Source organism: Juglans regia, chromosome 3 (genome assembly GCF_001411555.2).
Source record: "Juglans regia cultivar Chandler chromosome 3, Walnut 2.0, whole genome shotgun sequence".
Classification (NCBI taxonomy): Eukaryota; Viridiplantae; Streptophyta; class Magnoliopsida; order Fagales; family Juglandaceae; genus Juglans; species Juglans regia.
The window spans coordinates 23,786,913-23,810,020 of NC_049903.1; the positions used below are offsets into that span (position 1 = coordinate 23,786,913).

The 23,108-nt window shown below is 36.2% G+C and overlaps 1 protein-coding gene across 1 annotated transcript; it reads left to right on the forward strand.

Moving 5' to 3' along the window:
- Nucleotides 1–346: 346 nt before the first annotated feature.
- LOC109000861 (replication factor C subunit 3) lies at nt 347–20,862 on the forward strand. The gene is made up of 11 exons (XM_018977875.2): nt 347–569; nt 673–783; nt 1,007–1,039; nt 1,944–2,112; nt 3,025–3,206; nt 12,797–12,933; nt 13,079–13,177; nt 14,689–14,758; nt 14,844–14,918; nt 15,140–15,185; nt 20,629–20,862. The coding sequence occupies exons 1-11, from the start codon at nt 486–488 to the stop codon at nt 20,685–20,687; spliced, it is 1,065 nt and encodes a 354-aa protein (XP_018833420.1). The 5' UTR covers nt 347–485; the 3' UTR covers nt 20,688–20,862.
- Nucleotides 20,863–23,108: the final 2,246 nt, after the last annotated feature.

Sequence of the window (23,108 nt, forward strand, 5' to 3'; positions counted from 1 at the left end):
GGAAATAGATGGTGACTAGAAGTCTACAGGGGAGATGAGAGTGAAAGGAATACAACTTATTCAATAAGCTAGATTCATTTAAGTGAAATAAATCTCATATGTGTTGAGTTCCTATTGGTCGGTATAAAAATAAGTAAATGCCCAACCGATTCTAAGCTTTTCTCTTAATATAAATATAATTATTTTATATTTTTCTTAATAAAATACGTGACAGTGCCGCGTCATGAGGACTAAATAAACGACAAGTCTAGTAATTGGTTTAGTGGCAGTCCATTTAAAAGTGGATGGGGCTTTTTGAAAAAAAAAAAAAAAAAGGAAAAAAAAAAAGATGGAGCTCAAGCTCAACCCTTCCAACCTTTCCCGCCACTTTTGCCACTTCCCAATATTTTTTTTTCCAAGTCACCCTTCCCATTATATCTCCATACACTGTCAAGTATCTCCCTTCCCCTACTCTACTCCTCGAAGCCGCAGTTCTGAATAGAAAGATGTTGTGGGTGGACAAGTACAGACCCAAGACCTTAGACCAGGTCATGGTCCACCAAGTCATTGCCCAAAACCTCAAGAAACTGGTACGCCCATCAATTTCTCTTCTTTTTTATGGTTTCAATTTGTTCCCTAAGCTGTGAATTTTGTAAATTTCTTCCGTAAAATACATGTCAATGAACACAACAGGTCACGGAGCAGGACTGCCCGCATTTGCTCTTCTATGGCCCACCCGGCTCCGGCAAAAAAACCCTAATCATGGCCCTTCTTCGTCAGATGTTCGGCCCTGGCGCTGAGAAGGTTCCGTCTGTCCTATCTTATTCCGTTTTGAATTGTTGTTTTTGTTTTGGGTCTTACGTTGGTTGGGTTATAAAAATTTTCCAATCGGGTTTACTTCGTTTGGTTGCCGAGAAAATGTGGGAAAAAATTATAAAGCAGAATTTTTCTCTTTTCTGAGGCTCTTTTTTGTTGACTTGGTAACTTGTGCTAGATTTTTTAAAATTTATCTTCGTTTGGGTTGCAGGTGAAGGTGGAGAATAAGACATGGAAAGTTGATGTAAGCTTTTCCTATCCTAGTTAATATACTTGATACTTATTTGGAGCACGGAAAACTACTCATCTTGGTGAAATTAATGAGATTATTTATAATTTATGCTTTTGTGAATTACCCCTTTTTAAAAACGGTAAAGTCATACAACATGCTGAAACATGACACTCATACTTTATTGAATAGTTGCACTATCTGGAATGCTTTGTTTTCCCTTTCTCTCATGCTTTGTTTGGAATATGGAATATTATTTCTAGTTCTGCTGGAATGGTTTGTATAAAATTGTGATGGTGTGGTTTGTATATAACAAAAAGTTGTGATCGCCCATCAAAAAAAAAAATTGTGATAGAGTGGTTTGTATTTAAAAAAAAAAAAAAAAAAAAAAAAATTCTGTGGCGATGGTTTGTTTGTTTGTTTCTTTTTTTTTGTTTTTTCGCTTTTCATCATTTTAATGGAGCATATGGCACCATACATTTCTAGATAAATCAATTTTTACATAGAGTGGATAAGCTTGTTATTTCTTTGTAGTTAGTTTCTTTCATTTCCTATTGTGTTTATATTTTTCACTCTAGGGACAGATTTTTGGAAAGAATATCGATCAGAATAAATTTCTCTAGTCTTTTAATTGCATTTTAGAGCACAAATTTCTTAGTTCTTTTTTGAGTAAAATGACAAGAACTCAGTATTTTGTAGATTCTATGCCTTTTACCCAAAGGAATCAGTCCTGAATTTCTTTATGTTCTTTATAAGGTCCATTGTAGTCTCTGCTATTGCCTTCACTCAACTTGCAATTACTGATACAGAGGTTTCGGCATTTGTGGTGCAAATAGTTGATGGTTGATTCAATCCTCTGCATTTTTGGCCAAATGGTGAAGGGTTAATATTAATAGATCTTTCAATGATCTTGTTTCAGGCTGGAAGTAGAACTCTTGATATAGAGCTTACTACATTGTCAAGCACCAACCATGTGGAGCTGAATCCCAGTGATGCGGGGTTTCAAGACAGATATATAGTTCAGGAAATAATCAAAGAAATAGCAAAAAATAGACCTATTGACACAAAAGGAAAGAAAGGCTTCAAAGGTGAATCAAGATGAATTTTATTTTTCATTATTTGACATATGCTGATTGCTACTTTGTACATACATCTTTCAACATCAGATTTCGTTTCTGACATCTTGAGAAATTAAAAATTATTTCATTTTGATTCTCTATTGTGAAGGTTGAAAGCAATTAACATGTAGCCTAGTGTTTAATGGCAAATGCATCAAATGGATCAATTCGTAACTATGATTGATTTGACCAATGAGCAGTTACACCAACCCAGAGCATTTTTCTGCCAGAAGCATTGCCCTTTGTTTTTTCTTCTATAAATATCCTGATTGTTCTAGATGATAGAAATTCTTTAGTTGAAAGAAATTCAAAAGTATGATACCTGTCAGTAGCACTCATTGCGCATACATTTCATGCTTTAATAAAAAATCTTGCTATTGGATGCCTTTTTAATTTTTGTCTGCAATTGGTACAATCTATAAGCAAGTCAAAGAAGTCAAGTCAATGTCCACAAGATAAGAAAATAATTTGGTATATCCTCTCAATCCTTTCTTCTTGAAAAGTAATAAGATGTATTAGGGGAAAAAAAGGCAAGAAAGGTGGCATACCTCAAGTCCACAGGAAACAAACACCGTACAAAATATAAAAAATAAAGAAAACTTTTTTTCTACTCCCAATCTTAAAAATTGATTGTTCACCTCAAGGTTATTTATATAACTAGTCAATTTTTTTTTATGATAATGCCTAACAGGCAAGCTTTTTTCTCCTATTTTCCTGTCCTTCCAGTTTCTTTTCCCCTTTTGGTTGAGTGGTTTGAAATGATGAAGCTTGTTAAGATTAACAATGAAATTAAGATAGCAGTGAAAAGATGCTTGCGTTCCCTTCTCACAACTCTCTTTGTAACTTTTATTTCTTATGACATCTCTTCTTGTGTATTGTCAGTATTAGTGCTGAATGAGGTAGACAAACTTTCAAGAGAAGCTCAACATTCACTCAGAAGAACTATGGAGAAATATAGTTCTTATTGCCGGCTGATACTATGCTGCAACAGTTCATCAAAGGTTACTGAAGCAATCCGATCCCGCTGCTTGAATGTTCAAATAAATGCACCAACAGAAGAAGAGGTTAAAGATTTTTTTTCTGCCTAATTATTTCTGAATGAATAATTATTCTGGATCAGTAATGTGCATTGGAACTGACTGTACATTTCAATAGAAATAAAACGTTAGGTTATTTTACATTGTCAACACAGACACAAATGCATTCCATTTATGATTGGGTGGAATTGGGTTTAGGAAATTTCTTTATGTTTTTTCATGGTTCATTAGTACCTTGACAAGGACCTTTAACAAATGTTAGCTACTATTTTTTGCATGGTTAAATCATTTCTTTCAAAGTTTTAAAGTTTGTACATTCCAAGTATTTAACTTTCTTGGAAAAAGTTATTACAGATCAAGATAGCATTGTGGTAGGGGAATTTTATGCAAGTTGCTATCTAGTTTTGAATCACCAGCTACCCCAAAGAAGTTCTTGTGCTATGCTGTGCCACATTAAATTATATTATTATAATGAGCAATATTAGCTTTATGAAAATCACTTGTGAATCTTTTTCTCTGTCAACTACAAAATTGTTACTGAACATTATGCATCAATAATGTTTGAAAATCGTATACATTACGTACCAAAATTTCTAATTCATGATATTTGAAAAGCGTATACAACACCAAACATTATGCATCAATGATGTCCTAGGCGTCAAGCAAGTGCTTTAAAAAATTTGTGGTGGGAGTGGTTACTCTAGTACAATAAACAACCATTGATGCTGAGAATGTTTAGCAGTCATATTTCATGCAATTCAATTTTATGGAAGAATGCAATTCAATTACATGTTATGACTGAGAACCAACATGAACTCGCTAGCCATGAGATGGGAAGTTATCTGTGATCTATAGAGCATTACAAAAGCTGGTGCTTAAGGGGAACCAAAAGCTTTCCCCCTAACCGATATACAAATAGTATACTGGAATCTTAATGATTTCAGCATTTATTATCTTTATAGTTTAGATGGTGAGGATGGCACCATAATATACTATTTATAGCAGATACTGATTGCTAATTTATTCCTGATCCTTGCTTTTTTGTTTTATTCTCTTGACATGCTGTTCTCCTGTATTATGGTGGTGTCAGTGTTGTTAAAAGCACGCTTAAGTGCAGAGCACCAATGCCAAAGCTCTTCGCTTATAAAAAGTGAATCACATTTACAAATATAAACTGTGTTTTGGGACTTTTTGTGTGAGCTTATGCTCAAAAAAACTGTGCTTCTATAATTTAAAAATATATGTGTTTGTGTGTATGTGTGTGTATATATATATATATATATATAAAACATCATTTTAAGGCCCAGAAAATGATGTAAACAAATATTCTCGAGTACTCAGATGAAATTGAAGATCATTTACATACCATAGCTCCACATAATGTCATTGTGATGCATATGCCTTGAACTTGAAATAATAACCCAAATAAAGCACAAGAAAATTATATAATACGTTATCTTTTGAAATGTCAAAAAAAAAAAAAATAATACGTTATCTTTAAGTAAAGTTTTCCATTGGTCTATTGTAATAGACTTTAATGGCATGAACGTACATGATTTTCTTGTATCTTTAGATAGTCATGCATAGGTGTGGTTCTTGTTTATGTCCCCCGTGTACTTGGCTTCACCTAATTTTAATAAAATTCCTATTTACTGATAAAAAAAAAAAAGAAGTAAAGTTTGCCCACCATGTGGTTGGGGCCACTCCCATGGAGGGCATTCTGATTTTCTTTTCCTTCTAATTTTGATATTTAAATAAAAAATGATTTTACTATTAAAAGTTTATTTATTATTATTTAAAAAAAAAACTAAATTTTTAGAAAAGTTAAAGTTGAAATGGGGCAATTTGTGAATTTGTTATATGTTTTTTGATTAATGTTGATGGATGAAAAAACTAACAAAGGGATCTTTCTAATTATGTAACACCCTATCCCTCTAAGTCTCGTTGAGTTAGAGTCTGATGCTACTAACACTAAAACATTCATTCTTTGCACCAGGTATAAAAGATCCCATAAATAAAGTCTTCACTAAATATTTTAATAAAAGAAATGTCTAAAAAATAAACATCTTATTCAATAACACTTATTTAAATATGATAGACTAATTTGTGATAGGCATTGCACAAGCATAAATCATTTAATGGTAAAGGTAAAATCTAAATCCTCTCTCAACGCCTCAAGCCTCATTGTCAATGTCAACTCCCTAGACAACATCCTCGCCTGCAGCATCCTCTAATTCTTCCTCACCTTCATGGGGTTTTCATTTATAACATTGTTCTTTAGAAAAACTCAACTTCAAGCATAAATCAAACATAAATATCATAAAGCATTCAAGAAACTTTCTTTTACCTCATCTTCAAGCATAAGTATTAATCTTTCCTAATACTTGTGAGGTTGCTAGACTGTTATGGGACGATGTATTCAAATGGGTAGAGCTTGCTTGGGTTATGCCTACAACAGTGGTCAAACTTCTAACATGTTGGACGAACCTACATGGTATTCCACAAATCTCAGCTGTGTGTAAGATGATTCCTATATGTATTCTTTGGTGCATCTGACAAGAACGAAATGCAAGATGTTCGAAGATAGGGAGCGTTCATGGGAGGAGATTAGATTACTTTTTGTTAGAACTTTGTTTTCTTGGGCCAAAGCTGAAGATTTCAATGGCCTCGCTTTTCATGATTTCCTTGCTTCTATTTCTTCTTCCTAAATAGGTGTTACCTTTTGTATACCCCCTTGTGTACTTGGGTTATGCCTATTCATATTAATATTAATATAATAGTTTACTTATAAAAAAAAAAATCAATCTTCCTTAACATCATTAATCATTCGTTACCTTAACCTCATCATTATGGCCGTTACATTGTTAACCCCCATGTGTTAGGGTTGGCAACCCTCACGATCAATGGTTCTTCCTGGAGCGACCGGCTTAAGAATCGAATCTCGGGAATAGGTCATCACTAGGTGCACACTGCCAGTGATACATTCTGACGTTGCCATCCGTCCCAATCTCATGGTACTATCCCTAACCTTATATGGCCAATTTGTTAACCTCATCAAACACATGCATTCATACCTTCTTTCTCTTCTCTTTACATTAACTTTTACCTTAACCTTCACCTTATCTTTCCTAAACAGTCATGCGATATAGTATTCAGTCATACATCAGTCATGTAGTTCTAAAATCATAGAGCATCTATCATCATAATACATTGGGTTCATAAGAAGGGGCTCTTAAAGAAGGGCTTATAAATACATATATACTTTTGAAAACATGTACTACATATATATATATACACTTTTGCAAAAGAACTCTTACAGTTTACTATACTTTTGTAGAAGAACATGATCATAGTCACTTACCTCAATCCTTATGCAATTTAAGCTAATCTTTTGTTTCTCCTAATATTTCAATCGAACCTATAATAATTTAAGGAATCATGTAGACTTTCTAAATCATTATATGCATTATGCTTCATGTATGGATCTATGCATGGATCTCGCAGTTGTCTCTATTCCTTCCCTATCGCTATGTCTACTCAATGCTATGCTATGGCATGCTCAGTTTCATGCTTATACCATACTTACTTAGGGCTTATAACTTGTGACATGCTTGGCTTAGGTCTTGTGACATACTTGGGTCTAGGGCTCATGATATGCTCGGTTTTGAGGGCTTGTATCATTCTCTATTTGGGGCTTAAAGCATTCTTAGTTTGGGACTTAGCCGAGCCATGCTTGCTTGGTCTAGGTCGTGTACTATGTGACTCTCTCTTTCTTTCTCTACTTACACTAATATATCATAACATGCTTAGGGTTTTAATGCATCTAGTGGAGTGGGAGTTTACCTAGGGCAAATTGAGACCTAACATGGATGGGGAGGCCGAGAGGCTTGGGGTTGCAAAACCCTAATTCTCCTTGGCTTGTGGTTGGCCTAGGGTACTCTAACATGCCTTGATGGTTGGGACATACAATGAATGTGTGGTTGAGGGTCATGATGCCGTGAGGGTGGTGTAGTTTTGGATGGTGGTGTGCTCGGCTATGGTGTGGTTAAACCCGTGACTTGTGTTTGTGAGTGCTCGGGTATATGGTGACTAATCTAAACATATGTGTGTACGTGTTCGGGTAGGGGTTGCTAACCCGTGACATGCATGTGTGTGTGATGGTGTGAGAAAATACAAGAGAAACTTATTACCTATGGAGTGGGGTGATGCACGGCGTGGGTAGGCTTGATGGTGGTTGCCGAATGTGTGGTTTGTGAAGTGAATAGGGTGTGGCTTGAATTGTAGAGAGAGCAAGGGGCGAAGTGTGTGTGTGCGTGCGCCAAGTTTAGGGTCTATATATAGAGTATGTGGGACGCAAGTCCAAGTGAGATAAGACTTCTAGTGTTTTGCCTTGGGGGAATCTGAAACATGCTTGGTGTCTTTGTCATCCTAGGGTTTTTGGCTAGTGCTAGGGTTCTTGACTTGGACTAAGTCAATCCAAGGGTTTTCAACTAGGGCTAGAACATTTAGGCTGCGTTTGGATGTTGAGCTGAGATCAGCTCTTTATGAATAGTAGTGAGTTGAGTAGTGGAGTGAGTTATGTGGGGCCCATCTAAATTGAGTTTAAAATGTGTTTGAATTTTAAAATGAGTTTAGTACTTTTTATGGGAACTTGAAAAAGGTTGTGGGTCCCACATGTAATGAGGTTTTTGAGTTGAGATGAGTTTAGTAATTTGAGAGTTGAGTGTGGATATTAGACTCAACTTAAAATTAGACTGAGCTCAGTTGAGTCTTGCAACCAAATGCGGTCTTAGGGTTTTGATGTACACTAGGTCTATCTTAGGCTTGGTTTGGATTGAGAGTTAATCTCAACCCATCTCATCTCATCATTATAACTTTCACAAATTTTCACACAAAATACAATAAATAATTCAACTTTTCAAGTTCCAAAACAATAATAATATTTTTTTTTATAAGTAAACAAATTATCTTGATCAAAGAATAGGCAAAACCATGTACAGAGTTCTAAAAAAGAAACAAAAAGCAGCCCCTAGGCTAGGTATGCGCATTATAGAGAAGAAAATCATGTAAGTTCATGCCATTGAAACCAATAGCAATGGCCCATGTACATAGTGTTCTAAAAAATAAATCTTTAAGCTCCTCCATCGATCTCTCCTTGTCTTCAAACGTCCAGTCATTACGTTCCTACCACAAACATGATATAATGCATATAGGGATCATCTTCCAAATAACTTTAATCTGTTGTACACCTCCTAGATTTGTCCAGCTTGCCAGCATTGCCACCACCGTCTCCGGCATAACCCAAGCCAAGTTTAATCTATTGAACACCTCGTACCATAATACCCTAGCTGTCTCACAATGAAGTAAAAGATGATTTATAGACTTGCCCCCTTCTCTACACATACAACACCAATCTATAATAATTACCCCTTCGTTTCCTTAGGTTATCGGTTGTGAGAATCTTTCCCAATGAGGCTGTCCACACAAAAAAAGCTACTTTGGGAGGAGCCTTATGTCTCCAAAGCCTCCTCAACGGGAACTGAATATTGGGTTCTTGTGTGAGAGCCTTATAATAGGAACGAACCGAGAATACCCCTTTACCAGTGGGTATCCACCACAATACATCTTCTTGCTGATTGCTCGGGTTTTTGGAGTACAAGAGGCTGTAAAAATCTGCAAAACTATTCATTTCCCAGTCTTATGCCGCCCTACTAAAAATGATGTTCCAGTGGATTTGCTCCCCTAATCTTTCCATGACTTCCGCCACTGATACATCTTTATCATTTGCAAAATGGAAAAGTGATGGAAATACCTCTTGTAAAGTACTATTATTATACCAAGTATCTCTCCGGAATTTAATTCTGGACCCCTCTCCCAACTGAAGTCAAGTGTGTCGATTCAAGACCTCCCATCCTCTTCTAATGCGTTTCCACAATCCCACTCCATGCGCCCCTCTTACTTCTTTAGTGCACCAACCCCCCCAAAATAAGCCTTCATATATGCTCTCAATCACCAACTTTCATAGGGCTTCTAGTTCCTTATGATATCTCCACAGCCATTTGCCAAGTAACGCCCAGTTGAAAATCCTCATATTTCTGATGCCCAATCCACCATTAGAAATGGGGCGACATATCGTCTCCCACTTGACTACGTGAAACTTGAACTCCTCACTTACTCCACTCCACAAGAAATCCCGTTGGAGTTTCTCAATTTGAGATGTCATACTTGCAGGTATAGGGAACAATGATAAAAAATACGTTGGTAAGTTGGATAAGGTACTTTTAATCAAAGTAATCTTACCGCCTTTCAACAAATACATCCTTTTCCATCCTGTTAGTCTTTGCTTTATTTTTTCAATCACATCGTTCCATAAAGAGGATGCTCTTGAGGGAGCTCCCAACGGGAGACCCAAGTCATAGGAAGTGAAGCTATCTTACACCCCAGTGTATTGGCTAGCTGTCGTAAATAGAGAACTCTTCCAATTGGCACCATCTCTGATTTGTCAATGTTCACTCTTAAACCGGATACTGCTTCAAAGTAAAGGAGCAAGACCTTCAGTGCTCGGATCTGATTAAGATCAGTCTCACAAAAGATAAGAGTATCGTCTACAAACAACAAATGAGATATGTTAATGATTCTCCTCTCTGGGGTTCCAATTGAGAAGCCATCCACAAAGTCATTAGTAACCAAAGCCGAAGTCATCCTGCTAAGCACCTCCATCACAATAACAAACAGCAATGGCGACAACGGATCTCCTTGTCGTAGGCCTCGTGTGCTATGAAAAAAACCGGCTGGAATATTATTTATCAACACTGAGAATTTTGCCGTTGATATGCACCAACGGATCCATGACTGCCACTTCTCCCCAAAACCATACCTCCCAAAGGAGATAGAGAAGAAAATCCTAGTTAACATGATCATAGGCCTTCTCCATGTCGAGCTTGCAAATGATCCCTGTTGTGCCAGCCTTCATTCTACTATCCAGACATTCATTGGCAATAAGAACCGCTTCTAGAATCTATCTTCCTTTTACAAAAGCATTTTGGGGTTTTGTAATGATCTTTCCCATAACCTCACTTAGTCGGTTCACAAGCACTTTAGAAATGATCTTATATACCCCATTCACTAAGCTTATGGGCCGGAACTCCTTAATCTCCGTAGCCTCCACCTTTTTTGGTATCAACGCAAGAAAGGTGGTGTTAAGGCTTTTCTCAAGTTTACCAACCAAGAAAAGCTCTTGAAACACCTTCATAAGGTAGGTCGCCATCCCGCCTGCTCGGTTAGTAGTTGCTCAAAGAAATCAACTACATGATTATGGATTACCTGCTCTTCACGACACTCAACCCCGTCAATTTTCAGCATCTCAATGTTGTTGTTTCTCCTATGGGAGTTGGCAACTCTATGAAAAAGTTTAGTACTTCGATCTCCTTCCCTTAGCCATAAGGCTCTCGACTTTTGCCGCCATGATATCTCTTCTAATAATATAATTCTTTCCAGGTCTGCAACCAAACTTGTCTTTAGTTCTAATTCTTCCTGTATAAGAGGCCGATTTTCATGTAGTCTCTCTAACGCTTAGATCTCCATCACCTTACTTTTCTTACACCCCTATATCACCAAAAGACTGCATATTCCAAAACTTCAAATATTTTTTTAGTGCTTTCAGTTTACCCTCTAAGATGAAGCTAGGGGTACCATGAATCTGATACGAGGACCACCATTGCCTCACCCTTTCTACAAAACTTTCTGATTTCAGCCACATGTTTTCAAATTTGAAATATCGTCTCCTTCTTTGTAGACCACCACAATCAAGCATGATAGGCCAATGATCCAAACAAAGAAGAGGCATTCGATTTTGCTATACATCTGGAAAGTGACTCCCATTCTGGTGATATTAAGAAACGATCTAGTCGAGACCAAGTCTGATTATTAGACCACGTGACTGAGCACCTTGCTAAAGGCAAATCCACGAAATTCAAGTCAAATATGCACTCCGAAAACTTTGTCATTGCTGGCCATAATCTTCTATTCCCCGAACATTTGCTTGGGAATCTTGTAACATTAAAATCTCTCCCAATACACCAAGGGAGGTTCCACCAGCTATATACTCCAGCTAATTTTTCCCATAATAAACTCCTGTTGTTGTCTAAGTTTGGACCATAGACACCTGCAAAAGCCCACAAAAAGTTATCTGATAAAATATTGTTAGAATAATATTAAAAAATAATATTCTAACAATATTTTATTTAATTTTCAACTCTCCTCATCTCAACTCACTATCCAAACCTAACTTTAGGATTTTCAGATAGGGCTAGGAGATGTTATTTCCTTAGGAGTCTTGATTAGATTAGAGGTTGCAAATAAACTAGGAGTTGCATTTAAACTAGGAGTTATGGTTAAACTAGGAGTTGTCATTAGATTAGGAGTCATGCTTGAACTAGAAATTGTGTTTGTATTAGGAGTTGTGCTTGGATTAGGAGCATAGTGCTTGGGCTTGCTCGCCCTCCCTTGATCTTAATGGGCTCGAGATGGGCTTGGGCTCATTTGTTGGGCTAAGTCAAACTTACTTTCTAAAACTGGAAACCCTAATCCTAGTGTAACCGTAACTTTCTTAGTCTAGAAACTTGAAGGTTCGGGGTGTTACTAATTAACTCATAAGTCATAGCACCTGTGGTTAATTCTAAAAAAAAATAAAATTACAGGATCTTAAACCTAAGTACCCCATAGCACAACGGTGTTTGCCCAAAAGTTCCTAAATCTATGTAATTAGTTGATTACATGATTTTTATGTTGCATTACTTTAATAAGTTGAGTTAATAATTACTTATCAAAAAAATAAATTGAGTTAATAGGCTAAATATGTTACCATCTTGCTTGTTAAGCCTTTTTTTCATTGTTTTTTGTGGAATTTTTTTTTTGTTATGATACATTAATTTTTAAAATATGCACGCATGCAATTGCGCTTTGTGTCTAGGCTGTAGATGGCGTTTGTGCCTAGTCTTTTAACAATACTGGATGGTGTTAGCATTTGCAACTTCATTCATATCTCCTGAGAAATGAATAATCTCTCAGCACGCGTTCTTCAATTATCATCTACACAAGTCATTGGGAAAATAGCCAATGGAATTGGCTTTTGAGTTATTTTATAGCTTCACACTATGATCTGTATCTTAACTCAAATAACTATCTTTGCTTCCTATGGACTGATAAAAGCCAAAATCCGCCCTTGTTGAGTCTGATATATTTCTGATAATTGCTCTGGTAGGCTTGACAAAACTTGGACATGCTAGGATTTAAATTTGTAAAGTAAAATAGGGAGTGATCACTGATAAAGATGGCTTCACTACTTTCAAGAGAAGTTGAAACTACCATCAAGCAGACATAAGCAATAAAAATGTTTTGAGGTCCTTGATCATGGCAAATTCTGTTCCTTGGATGAATCTCATCTTTGAACTCTTTGGCTTTCAATTTGTGGAATTGATCTTATGAAATATTATGTAGTGCCTTCTTTTTCTTGGGAAAGACAAAGGAAGTTGAAATAGGTCAGGGTGCTAACAACATTAATTATATTGTTTATTATGTCTCATCTAATAATTTAATGTGACCTTCATTTTTTCTAGATTGCTAAGGTATTAGAATTTATTGGGAACAAAGAAGGACTGCAACTTCCATCTGGATTTGCTGCTCGAATAGCAGAAAAGTCAAATCGAAGTCTAAGGAGAGCCATATTGTCATTTGAGACTTGTCGTGTCCAACAGTTGGGTTCCATAATGCCACTCATTGATCCTTGTTGATTTCTTGCTATTCTTCATCATTTTTTCCTCAAATACACACCTTATAAATATAGCACCACAAAGTTTCTGATAGCTGTTCTGTAACTTTCTAATGTGACTTGGATATAGGTATCCTTTTACAAGCAAACAAGTAATACCCCCAATGGATTGGGAGGAGTATGTTGCTGAAATAGCATCTGACATAATGAAGGAGCAGAGTCCTAAAAGGTTTGACCTATATGAATTGTAGTGTATTGTAATGTTATAACAGTATAGTGAAGATCTAAATGTTATACCTATCGTTGTCAGTACCTTTGTCATTGCCCCTTTATGTTTCTTCAATGTTTTCCCTAAATAATACTCAATGTTTTCATTTTAATTAGCATGGCGAGTTGCATCTGGCACTAGTATGATCTTTGGTGCTATCATGGAAGAAATTTCATTCTATCATTCCAATTTTATTGATTACACAGTAATGCAGTTGTCCTTTATTGTCACTCAGAAAATTAGGTTTAGATGTCACATTTCACCATCAAATTGCATCCATTTCAGTGTCATGTAGGTGTAAGTTAATCACCTTTTGTTCATTTTATGTCAGACATCCTTGATTATCATTGTCATACTTTTAACGCATACTATGCCCAATCCCTCCTATACTTGTAATTAGTATTTCTTAGCAATCACTTTTCAGAGGCTAAACTTGTGGAGTTGATATGCAGGCTTTTAGTCTCACCACTAGCTTTCCACCTTTATACACTTCACATGTCAATAGCTTGTGGTGTAGTGGTGCTCCTCATTCTTTTGAAGTTGAGGTTTTGGAGTTCAACCCATTGCGAGCTAGGATTGTGATTGGGCTGGCTGATTTTGATTGTTTGGTGTGCCCACTAGAATTGTGTGTTTGGCTCATTGTAAATGTTAGCCCTAAGACCCTTTACCATTATCTTTCTTTCTTATATACAGATCCTCCAAACCAGCATATTAGTTAACCTTGAAAGCTGAAACTGTCCATATCAAATGAATAAAATAAGAGGCTTGTTCCCCTTTATTGTCGTTAAATACCTCCTACAATTGGTCCATCTCAGTGGTGAAATGCCTTTATAAATGATGAGTTTTGTACAAAATTAGGGGAACTTTATGATAATCGTGTTTGAAATGACCATTCATGATTGAGAAGTCATATATCTTATTAATCATGTGTCAAAAGATTTTATGTAAATTCAAGCAGAAACTACGAAACAGAAATGACTTTTGCTGTTTAGATATGTACACACACAACGGAAATGCATTGCCCCCATCATTTGTAATCTAAAACTTGGTAACACTGTAGAGTATTAGGTTTTTATTTATGGTCAGACTTCCTATTTCTTCACCACTAACATTAGAGTTTAGATGACTTGAAAGTCGGGTTTGTCGTGGTTGGTTTTTACAATACCCTTATTCCCTTGGAGGGAGATAATTGATTGTTTGGAGAGGATAGGACCAGTGGCATGTTCACTGTGTAGTTCATGGAAGCATTCGACACATTCCATCTTGTTTTCGAGAGTTCATATGCAGTTTCTAATCTATTCAAATTTTTATCAATAGCATCTTACCAATTTGAACATACTAATAGCTAGGATGGATGATTTCTTTCTTTGCATTCCAAATCAATTTTATAGTTATGCAAGTGGTACCTGCATTTCCTTGGGTATGCATGCTACTTCAAACCATTTAGTTATGCATTTCTCCATATGCTTTAGGCTGTTCCAGGTTCGAGGGAAGTTGTATGAGCTACTTGTTAATTGTATTCCTCCAGAGATCATCCTGAAGGTCAAGGCTCCTTTCATGTTGTTATTGTAATTTTTACGTTTTCTATTTGAATTGAGTTCTTATTACTTATTTTTTGATGGCTCAGAGGCTGCTCTATGAATTGTTGAAGAAATTGGATGTGGAACTAAAACATGAGGTTTGCCATTGGGCTGCATATTATGTAAGCTAATATCTTTTCTGTTTCAGGTTATATCTTCCATATAAGTCTTGTTTGCATTAAGCGGTCAAATAAGGCTCTATATATGCGATGCCCTTGTGTTCTGTATAATTCTGCACAGAAACGCACGCACACACATACAGACATACACTATCTATCTGATCTCAACTATATACTGAGTGAAAACAAGGCATTTATTAATCCATCTGTATAATTTCCTACAGGAACATAGGATGCGTCTTGGACAGAAAGCCATATTTCACATTGAAGGTACTTGACTGTTGTAAGTTTGTAACTGTTTGAAATAATGAAGCCACACAAAAGCATAGACAATGTTTTAAATGCTTGTTCCACTTTTATGCTCTGTTTCTGTACTTTGCAAATTCTATAAACAAAATGATTTAAAGATGCTAAAATTTATGCTCCAAATCCTTGTATGTTTCATTTTCTATTCTGAACATTATAGTCCAGCTTAGAAAAAATATTTTTAGAGGTTTCATCCTCACTATATGGATTGAAGCCATGTTGAAGCGCAAGTTGTTTGCATATAAGCTTTGTAAATTCAGTACATATACATGCAGAACAGTCCTACTCCGCTTTTAGCATTTAATTATGTGACTTGTGCTGAATGTTCACGAGAGTTCAAATTTTTTGTCCTTAGACATTATGTTAAAATTTCTCTTTGCTATCTACTAGTTATTTGTGGGGTTTTACAAAGTGCAATCTTTACTTTGTTGCAGTTATATTATTTTATGTTGTGTTATCCATTTCGAATTCCTGATTTCTGTACCTCATATGTACCACAGCATATCTTGATTACACCATTTTACATCCTGAAGGTGATATGTTCAGTCTAATAGAAACATGACTATTATATGAGCCACGCTAGTTTGTTAATTTTGATAGAAAATGGTTGTATTGAGATAAATGAAAAGATATGGTAGACAAAGAACGAAGAGATGATAAATATGGAGGTGGCAGGGAGTAGTATAACTATATAATGGCATGAAAGATGCTTTCAGCTGATACCATTTGGGTGGAAGAGAATTCTAAGAGTTGGACCCCAATTAAGTAGGATTTTTTAGGCCTAGTTAGACTTGAGGTGCTTGTCTGTCATGCTTGTAGAAGCGTTTCCAGTCGGAGGAAGTATATTTAATTCAACCAGTGGTTTTTTTTTTTGGATAGGTAAACAATTATATTATATTAATACGAATAGGCATAGCCCAAGTACACAGGGGTATACAAGAGATTACACCTATTTAGGAGGAAGAAATAGAAATGAGAAAATACGAAAATTGAGGCCATTGAAATCTACAGCTTTGGCCCAAAGAAACAAAGTTCTAACAAACAGTAATCTAATCTCCTCCAAAGAACGCTCCCTGTCTTCGAATGTCCGGTCATTTCGTTCCTGCCAAATCACCATAGAATATAGATAGGAATTATCTTCCACGCAACTGAGATTTGTGGAATACTACCGAGGTTCAGCCAGCATGCCAGAAGTTCGACCACTGTTGGAGACATAACCCAGGCTAGCTCTACCCGTCGAAATGCATTGGCCCATAATGCTCTAGCGATCTCGCAGTGTAGTAGAAGATTGTCCATAGTCTCATCACTTTGGCTACACATACAGCACCACTCCACCACTATCACCCTGTGTTTCCGTAAATTATCCATCGTTAGAATTTTTCCGATGCAAAAAATGCTGCCCTCGGAGGGCTTATTTCTCCAAATTCTTTTCCATGGAAAGTGATTATTCTGCGGTTGTGAGGGCCTTAAAGAAAGAACGAATTGAAAAAATACCTTTTCTGGCAGGTATCGACCACAACGTATCAGCTCCTTGATTCTTCAGTCTCATGGAGTATAAGAGTTGGAAGAATTCTACAAAATTGCTAATTGCCCAATCTTGGGCCACCCTAGTGAAGCTCACATTCCATTGAAGCTTCTTTCTCACGTGCAAGTATGAACATTGTGGGGGAATAAGTCCCTAAGAGCTCGATCTCCACATCATATGTCATGCTAAAATTTAATTCTTGAGCTTTCTCCCATCACAATTCTAGTATGAAAGGCAAAAACTCTCCACCCTCATCTAATGTGCTTCCATAAACCTATGCCATAAACTCCATTTACCTCCTTAGTACACCATTCCCCACACACACACACACACACTCCAAAATCTCCATATTTGTAATCAATCACCAACTTCCATAAAGCTTCATGTTTCATATTGTAGTGCCAAAACCATTTATCAAGTAAAGCCCGGTTGAACACACTCAGATTTCTGATTCCCAAACCACCAGAAGAGATTGGGGAATATCTTGTCCCAATTGACTAGACGAAATTTGAATTCATTCCCAAGTCCGCTCCGAAGGAAATCATGATGCAATTTCTCAATACGTGTCGCCACACTTGCAAGAATTGGGAACAAGGATAAAAAATAAGTAGGTAGATTGTAAAGAGTGCTTTTGATTAGAGTAATCCTACCACTTTTCGACAGATACAATCGCTTCCAACTTGCCAATTTTCATTCAATCTTCTCAATTACTGCATCTCAAATAGTTTTAGCCTTGGAGGCGACTCCCAGAGGAATGGCCAAGGTAATTCATAAGGAAAGAGGTTACAACCAAGAGTGTTAAACAATAGCCAGATGTTACGAACATTGCCAACTAGAACCAACTCTGACTTGGATAAATTCACTTTCAAGCTGAAAACAGCCTCAAAGCAAAGTAGAAATGCCCTGAAATTTAACTCTGCCTCACAAAAAATAAGGATATAGTCTGTAAACAACAAATGGGAAATGTGAATAGTACCTCGATGTATGGCACCAACTCAAAAACCTATTAGAAACCCACTATTAACCATCGCTGAAATCATTTTGCTACATGCCTCCATGACTATGACAAAGAGAAGTGGGGACAAAGGGTTCCCTTGCCTTAGACCTTGAGAGCTGTTAAAAAAACCCACTAGGTAGCCATTCATCAAAATTGAGAATTGCGCCATCGATATGCACCACCTAATCCATGTGCGCCACTCCCCCCAAAACCACAGCTCCCAAGCAAGTACAACAAAAAATTCCAATTGACATAATCTTAGGTCTTCTCCATATCCAACTTGCACAAAAGACCCAGATTGCCTGATTTTTAGGCATTCAATGGCGATGAGTACTGAGTCAAGTATTTGTCTTCCCCGTACAAATGCATTTTGGGGTTTCGTAATTATCTGCCCCAAAACTCCTCCCAGTCGATTTGCAAACACCTTGGAAATGATCTTATACACCCCATTTTAATGGGCAGGTAATCCTTAACCTCCAATGCCTCAATCTTCTTGGGAATAAGAGCAATAAAAGTGGGTTGAAACTTTTCTTAAATTTTCCAACTGAGAAGAATTAATGAAATACCGTCATTAAGTCCTCCTTCACCACTTACCAACAAGATTGGAAAAAAACCATAAAAAATCCTTCCGGCCCAGGTGCTTTGTCTTTAACCATCTTCCTCACTACTTCATGAACCTCAGCCTTCTCAAACAGTCTCTCTAACCAAATGACATTCTGTTGTTCAATGGATTAAAATTAGCCCATCAATCTTCGGCCTCCATCCCTCTGGCTCGGTAAGTAACTGCTCAAAGTAACCAGCAACATGTTCTTGGATAACAGGGATCTCCGTGCAAACAGTTTCGTCAATATTCATCATTTTAATGATATTAGTTCTCCTATGGGAATTTGCCACACTATGAAAAAATTTTGTGTTGCGATCACCCTCTTTCAACCACAATGTCTGAGATTTTTGCTGCCAAGAATTCTCCTCCAATATGGTAACCCTCTCTAGTTCTAAGACTAGTTATGTTCTCTGAGCCAGTTCCTTCGGTGAGAGGGCCCATCCCTCTTGTGCCCTCTCTACCTCATGAAGCTCCACCAATAGTGACTTCTTGCGGTTGCCTATATCACCAAAAGACTGCGCATCCCAAAACTTTAAATCTTTTTTCAAAACTTTCAACTTAACTACCAGAATGAAGCTAGGGGTACTTTGGATTTGATAGGAAGACCATCATTGCCTAACCTGTTCCACAAAGCCGTTAGTTTTTAGCCACATATTCTCAAATTTAAAGTATCTCCTTGAATTCCCCCACAATCCAACAAAATAGGGAAATGATCAGAACATAGGCGAGTCAGTCTTTTTTGGCATACCTCCAGATAATGAGATTCCCACCCCGGCGATACTAGAAATATCTCCCCATGAGAGGAAAGTCCACCAAACCCAATTAAAAAATACAATTCGAGAAATTCGACATTGTTGGCTGCAACCCGCTATCTCTCGATCTTTTAATTGGGAATCTGACAATATTAAAGTCCCCACCTATACACCAAGGAAGTTCCCACTATCTGTGTAACCCAGCCAACTCTTCCCTAGAGAATTTCTGCTGCTGTCCAAGGTTGGCCCATAAATTCCAGCAAAAGCCCATCTAAAATTATCCTCCACATTTTAAAAAGAACAAGCCACACTGTATTCCCCGATATACTCCATTTTTTCCACCATCCGTCTCTCTCGCATAATTAGTACTCCACCCGACGACCTATCAAAACAAGAAAGACCCAATCAACATATAGACAACTCCACACAATTTCTAATGATGCTTGAAATATTTTCCATCTTGGTTTCCTGCAAACACACAATATCCGCCTTCCACTCTTGAAGCAAATTTTTTATCTGTAGGTGGTTATTTACCTTGTTAAGCCCTTGGACATTCCATGATATAATCTTAGGCACGAGAGGTTTTCTATTGTACTTGTTTTACTTGGGGAAAAAAACTTGTTTCTGTTGAGCCTTGATATATTTCAAATCGAGTGAAGAACTCATGCTAGAATTATTTGACATGCACACGGTTTTATTTATTTATTTAGTCTATGTTTATATTTAATCATAGGGTATATTTCTCAAACTCGACAATTCTGTGGAGTCCCATGACTACAGATTTTGAAAATGAATAAATGTAAATGCATAGGAACTTGTACCCTACATTTTGCTAAAAAAAAATAACTTGGACTAGGTTTTTAGATAAAGTCTTATATTGGTAGGACTTGTGAAAATGGCTTTGGGAAAATGGAAATACAAGTCTATGTAAAATTATGAGAGCAGTAGCATGTTATTATTGAGGTAAAGACGTGGCTTTTTTATCGGCTGGTAAACTATTTTATTTCATATCTGTTCTCCATTCGCATCTGGCCAGCCACAGTATTTTTTTTTTTTTTTTCTGATTTTCCCTCGGGCAGCACGTGTTCTTTTACTAGTTCACATGCTATGTTTTTCTTTTTATTCAATGTTATGTGATCTCAACATTATTGCTCGTCAGAGCATACCTTTTATTTGGGTGTGAATGATCTTCTTCGAGCATTGGTCGTGTGTAGAACTGATTTCTATTTTGGGAATAGTCAAAACGAAAAATTATTACTTTTATATTACGAGAACCACAATCATGCTTTGGTTTAGTGTAAACAGGTTTCGGCACTTGCCAACGCATGCTTCATATGAATACCTGCATATCATGGTGTGACTACCAAATACAGGGCCACCTTATATTTGTATCACTGAATGCCTTATCTATTGATATATCTATATCTCTATATATTCTTTGTTTCCCTATCTATTGACTACCAAAGACGGAAGTCATTGTGCATTGCTTTATAAGCTAACTGGCCAGCCTCTTTTGATGGGTTTTGCAGCATTTGTGGCCAAATTTATGAGCATCTACAAGTCTTTTCTCGTTGCAACGTTTGGCTAAGGACCGGCTTGCTTGCTTGCAATGCTAAAATAGGCAGAACATACTGAAATGGATTTGTGTACTTGCTCCATTTTTTATTTTTTATCATGGTACTGGATGTCATTCTACTTGAATCCAAATAGTGGTTCTGCAAAGTTAAAATGTCGAGGATATATATATATATATATATATATATATGTGTGTGTGGAAAATGCTAGTTTGTCCTCTCACTTTCCACTTAGTTTGATTGTTTGTGTATTTAATTTTATTTTATTTTTTACTTAATGATTAAGAAAATAATTTTTGATATATTGGTGTATTTTTTTTATTTTTTAAAAATATTTAAATATGTTAAAAAAAATATAAAAAAATGAGAAAAAGAAAAAGACTAAAATGACCTAACGGTCAAAAGGAGCGGAGCGGAGTTAGCCAGAAGAGTAGAAGTATTCCTTGGACAAAGTGCATTACTTGGAATGGTTTTATTGCTTCCTTAGAATAGTTTTATAATTATATTGCCGGCTCGTTAGAAGAGGTCTACGAAAGTAAAAGTTTTAAAAGAATGAATTAATTCAATAATAGATAAGGTGCATGGCTTCGAATCAAAATATTTATGCAAATATTAAAATAATGAGAATTTAGTGTCACCTTAATTTGGTCATTATTAATTTTTTCTAAAAGAAATTTAATTAAATATCAGATTCAGGACATAATGATATTCACATTCACAAATAGCAAGTGGTTCTCAGGCAAGCTAATGAGATAGATCGAAGTTGGATAGTAACTTTATAGGACTTATATCCATCGTGGTCTAATTCAATGCGTTATATCTATCAACATGTTAAATAGAAGAGTAAAAGTCACCACTTCCATAATTAACAGTAATCTTCTTTGTTATCGTTTATGCCTTTTCATATGAACCCAATTTCACCATCGACAACGAGTTTTTGTTTTCAATTTTTTTTTCCCATTTTTATATAATTTTAACTAATTTATAAATTTTAGTATTTTTCTTATTTTAATATTTAATATTTTAAATTTTTAATTCTTTTCTATTTAATTTAATAACATGTAAAAAACCCACCCGTTAATCTAAGCGGGTGGGCGAATACATTCATTATATTTCTTCAGATGAGCAAGTTGGTTAAAAGTTCTTCCACCCGCCTACCCATATTATAACCCAAGTTCCTGCAAATATAATCATAACTTCTAAAGCCTAAATGCTAATTTGGGGCCCCCACTTTTTATTTTCTCATTTTCTCTTCTTTTATTTTTTTCCTTCATTTTTTCTTCTCTCAATCATCAAACTCTTTCTTTTTCTTTTATTTTAGAGAAATAATAATTACAGTTGTGAGTGTGCAAGTATCGTTGAATCACTTAAAAAAAAAATACGAGATTTATATGAAAAGAAAGTAATTTTTTAATAGTGAATCTCATTCTTTTTCAAAACGACTGCACGTCACTTACGTACTACATGATTTATGTAGCATTACTCTTTCTTTTAATTCTTCTCTCTTACTTTTAATTCTTCACTCTTTTGTTTTGTTTTTTTTTTTTCCCTCTCTTCTATTTTACTGATTGTTTCAAGCAAACAAATACCCTAAATTTCTCGGTGTTGATTTTTTTTTTAAATTAAGATATTTTTTAATTTTTCTTTATTTTGATGTTGATTTTGGACAAATATGTGGACGAAGATGAAAAATCTGGCCACCCAGTCTACAGGAACGAACGAAGTGTGCAAAAGATGGGGTAGATGACAGGGGCTAAATGGTCTCCCTGCCCAAGTGAGACTGGGGTTAGGGGAGGGCAGCTAGCCACCCCCATAGGGCAAGGAACTAGGAAGCAACCCTAGTAGAAATATGATACATTATCTATTAATTGGTTACATCCTTATACCATACACCTACTTTGATTTTTATCTTTTTATTTTCCTTCCCTTAAAGTACTAGTAGTGGACTCAACAAAGTTTGACCAAAATTTAACTAGGAGATTTACTTTTACAAATTTAGTGTGACACCCCCAAACCCTTGCTTGGGATGTAATAGAGACTTGGAGCGTCGGGACATGCAAGACAAGGTTACATACCCTCGTTCATGACAGTTAATATGCAATGCATCTTAATATGCAACTAGCATTATGCAATAATCGCAACGGAATAAGGGTGATTAGTTATAACTCATGCCATAATGAACTAAAACATCCTAATAGCATTAATAGCCATCATAAGTTCAAACTTAAGGATAGAATTTCCTTAATACAAAATATTTAATTTAAGTTCTATGGTTAGATCAACTATTTCATACGCTCTGAAGTATGAAGAGACAATGCTTATGAGCATCAAAATTATATTTAGTCTTCGCTCATGGTTCGGCTCTTCTTCAACCATCTGTATCCAGTGGTCCTTCATGTTCTTCCTCTAGTAGTCCTGACACAACTTTTATCATT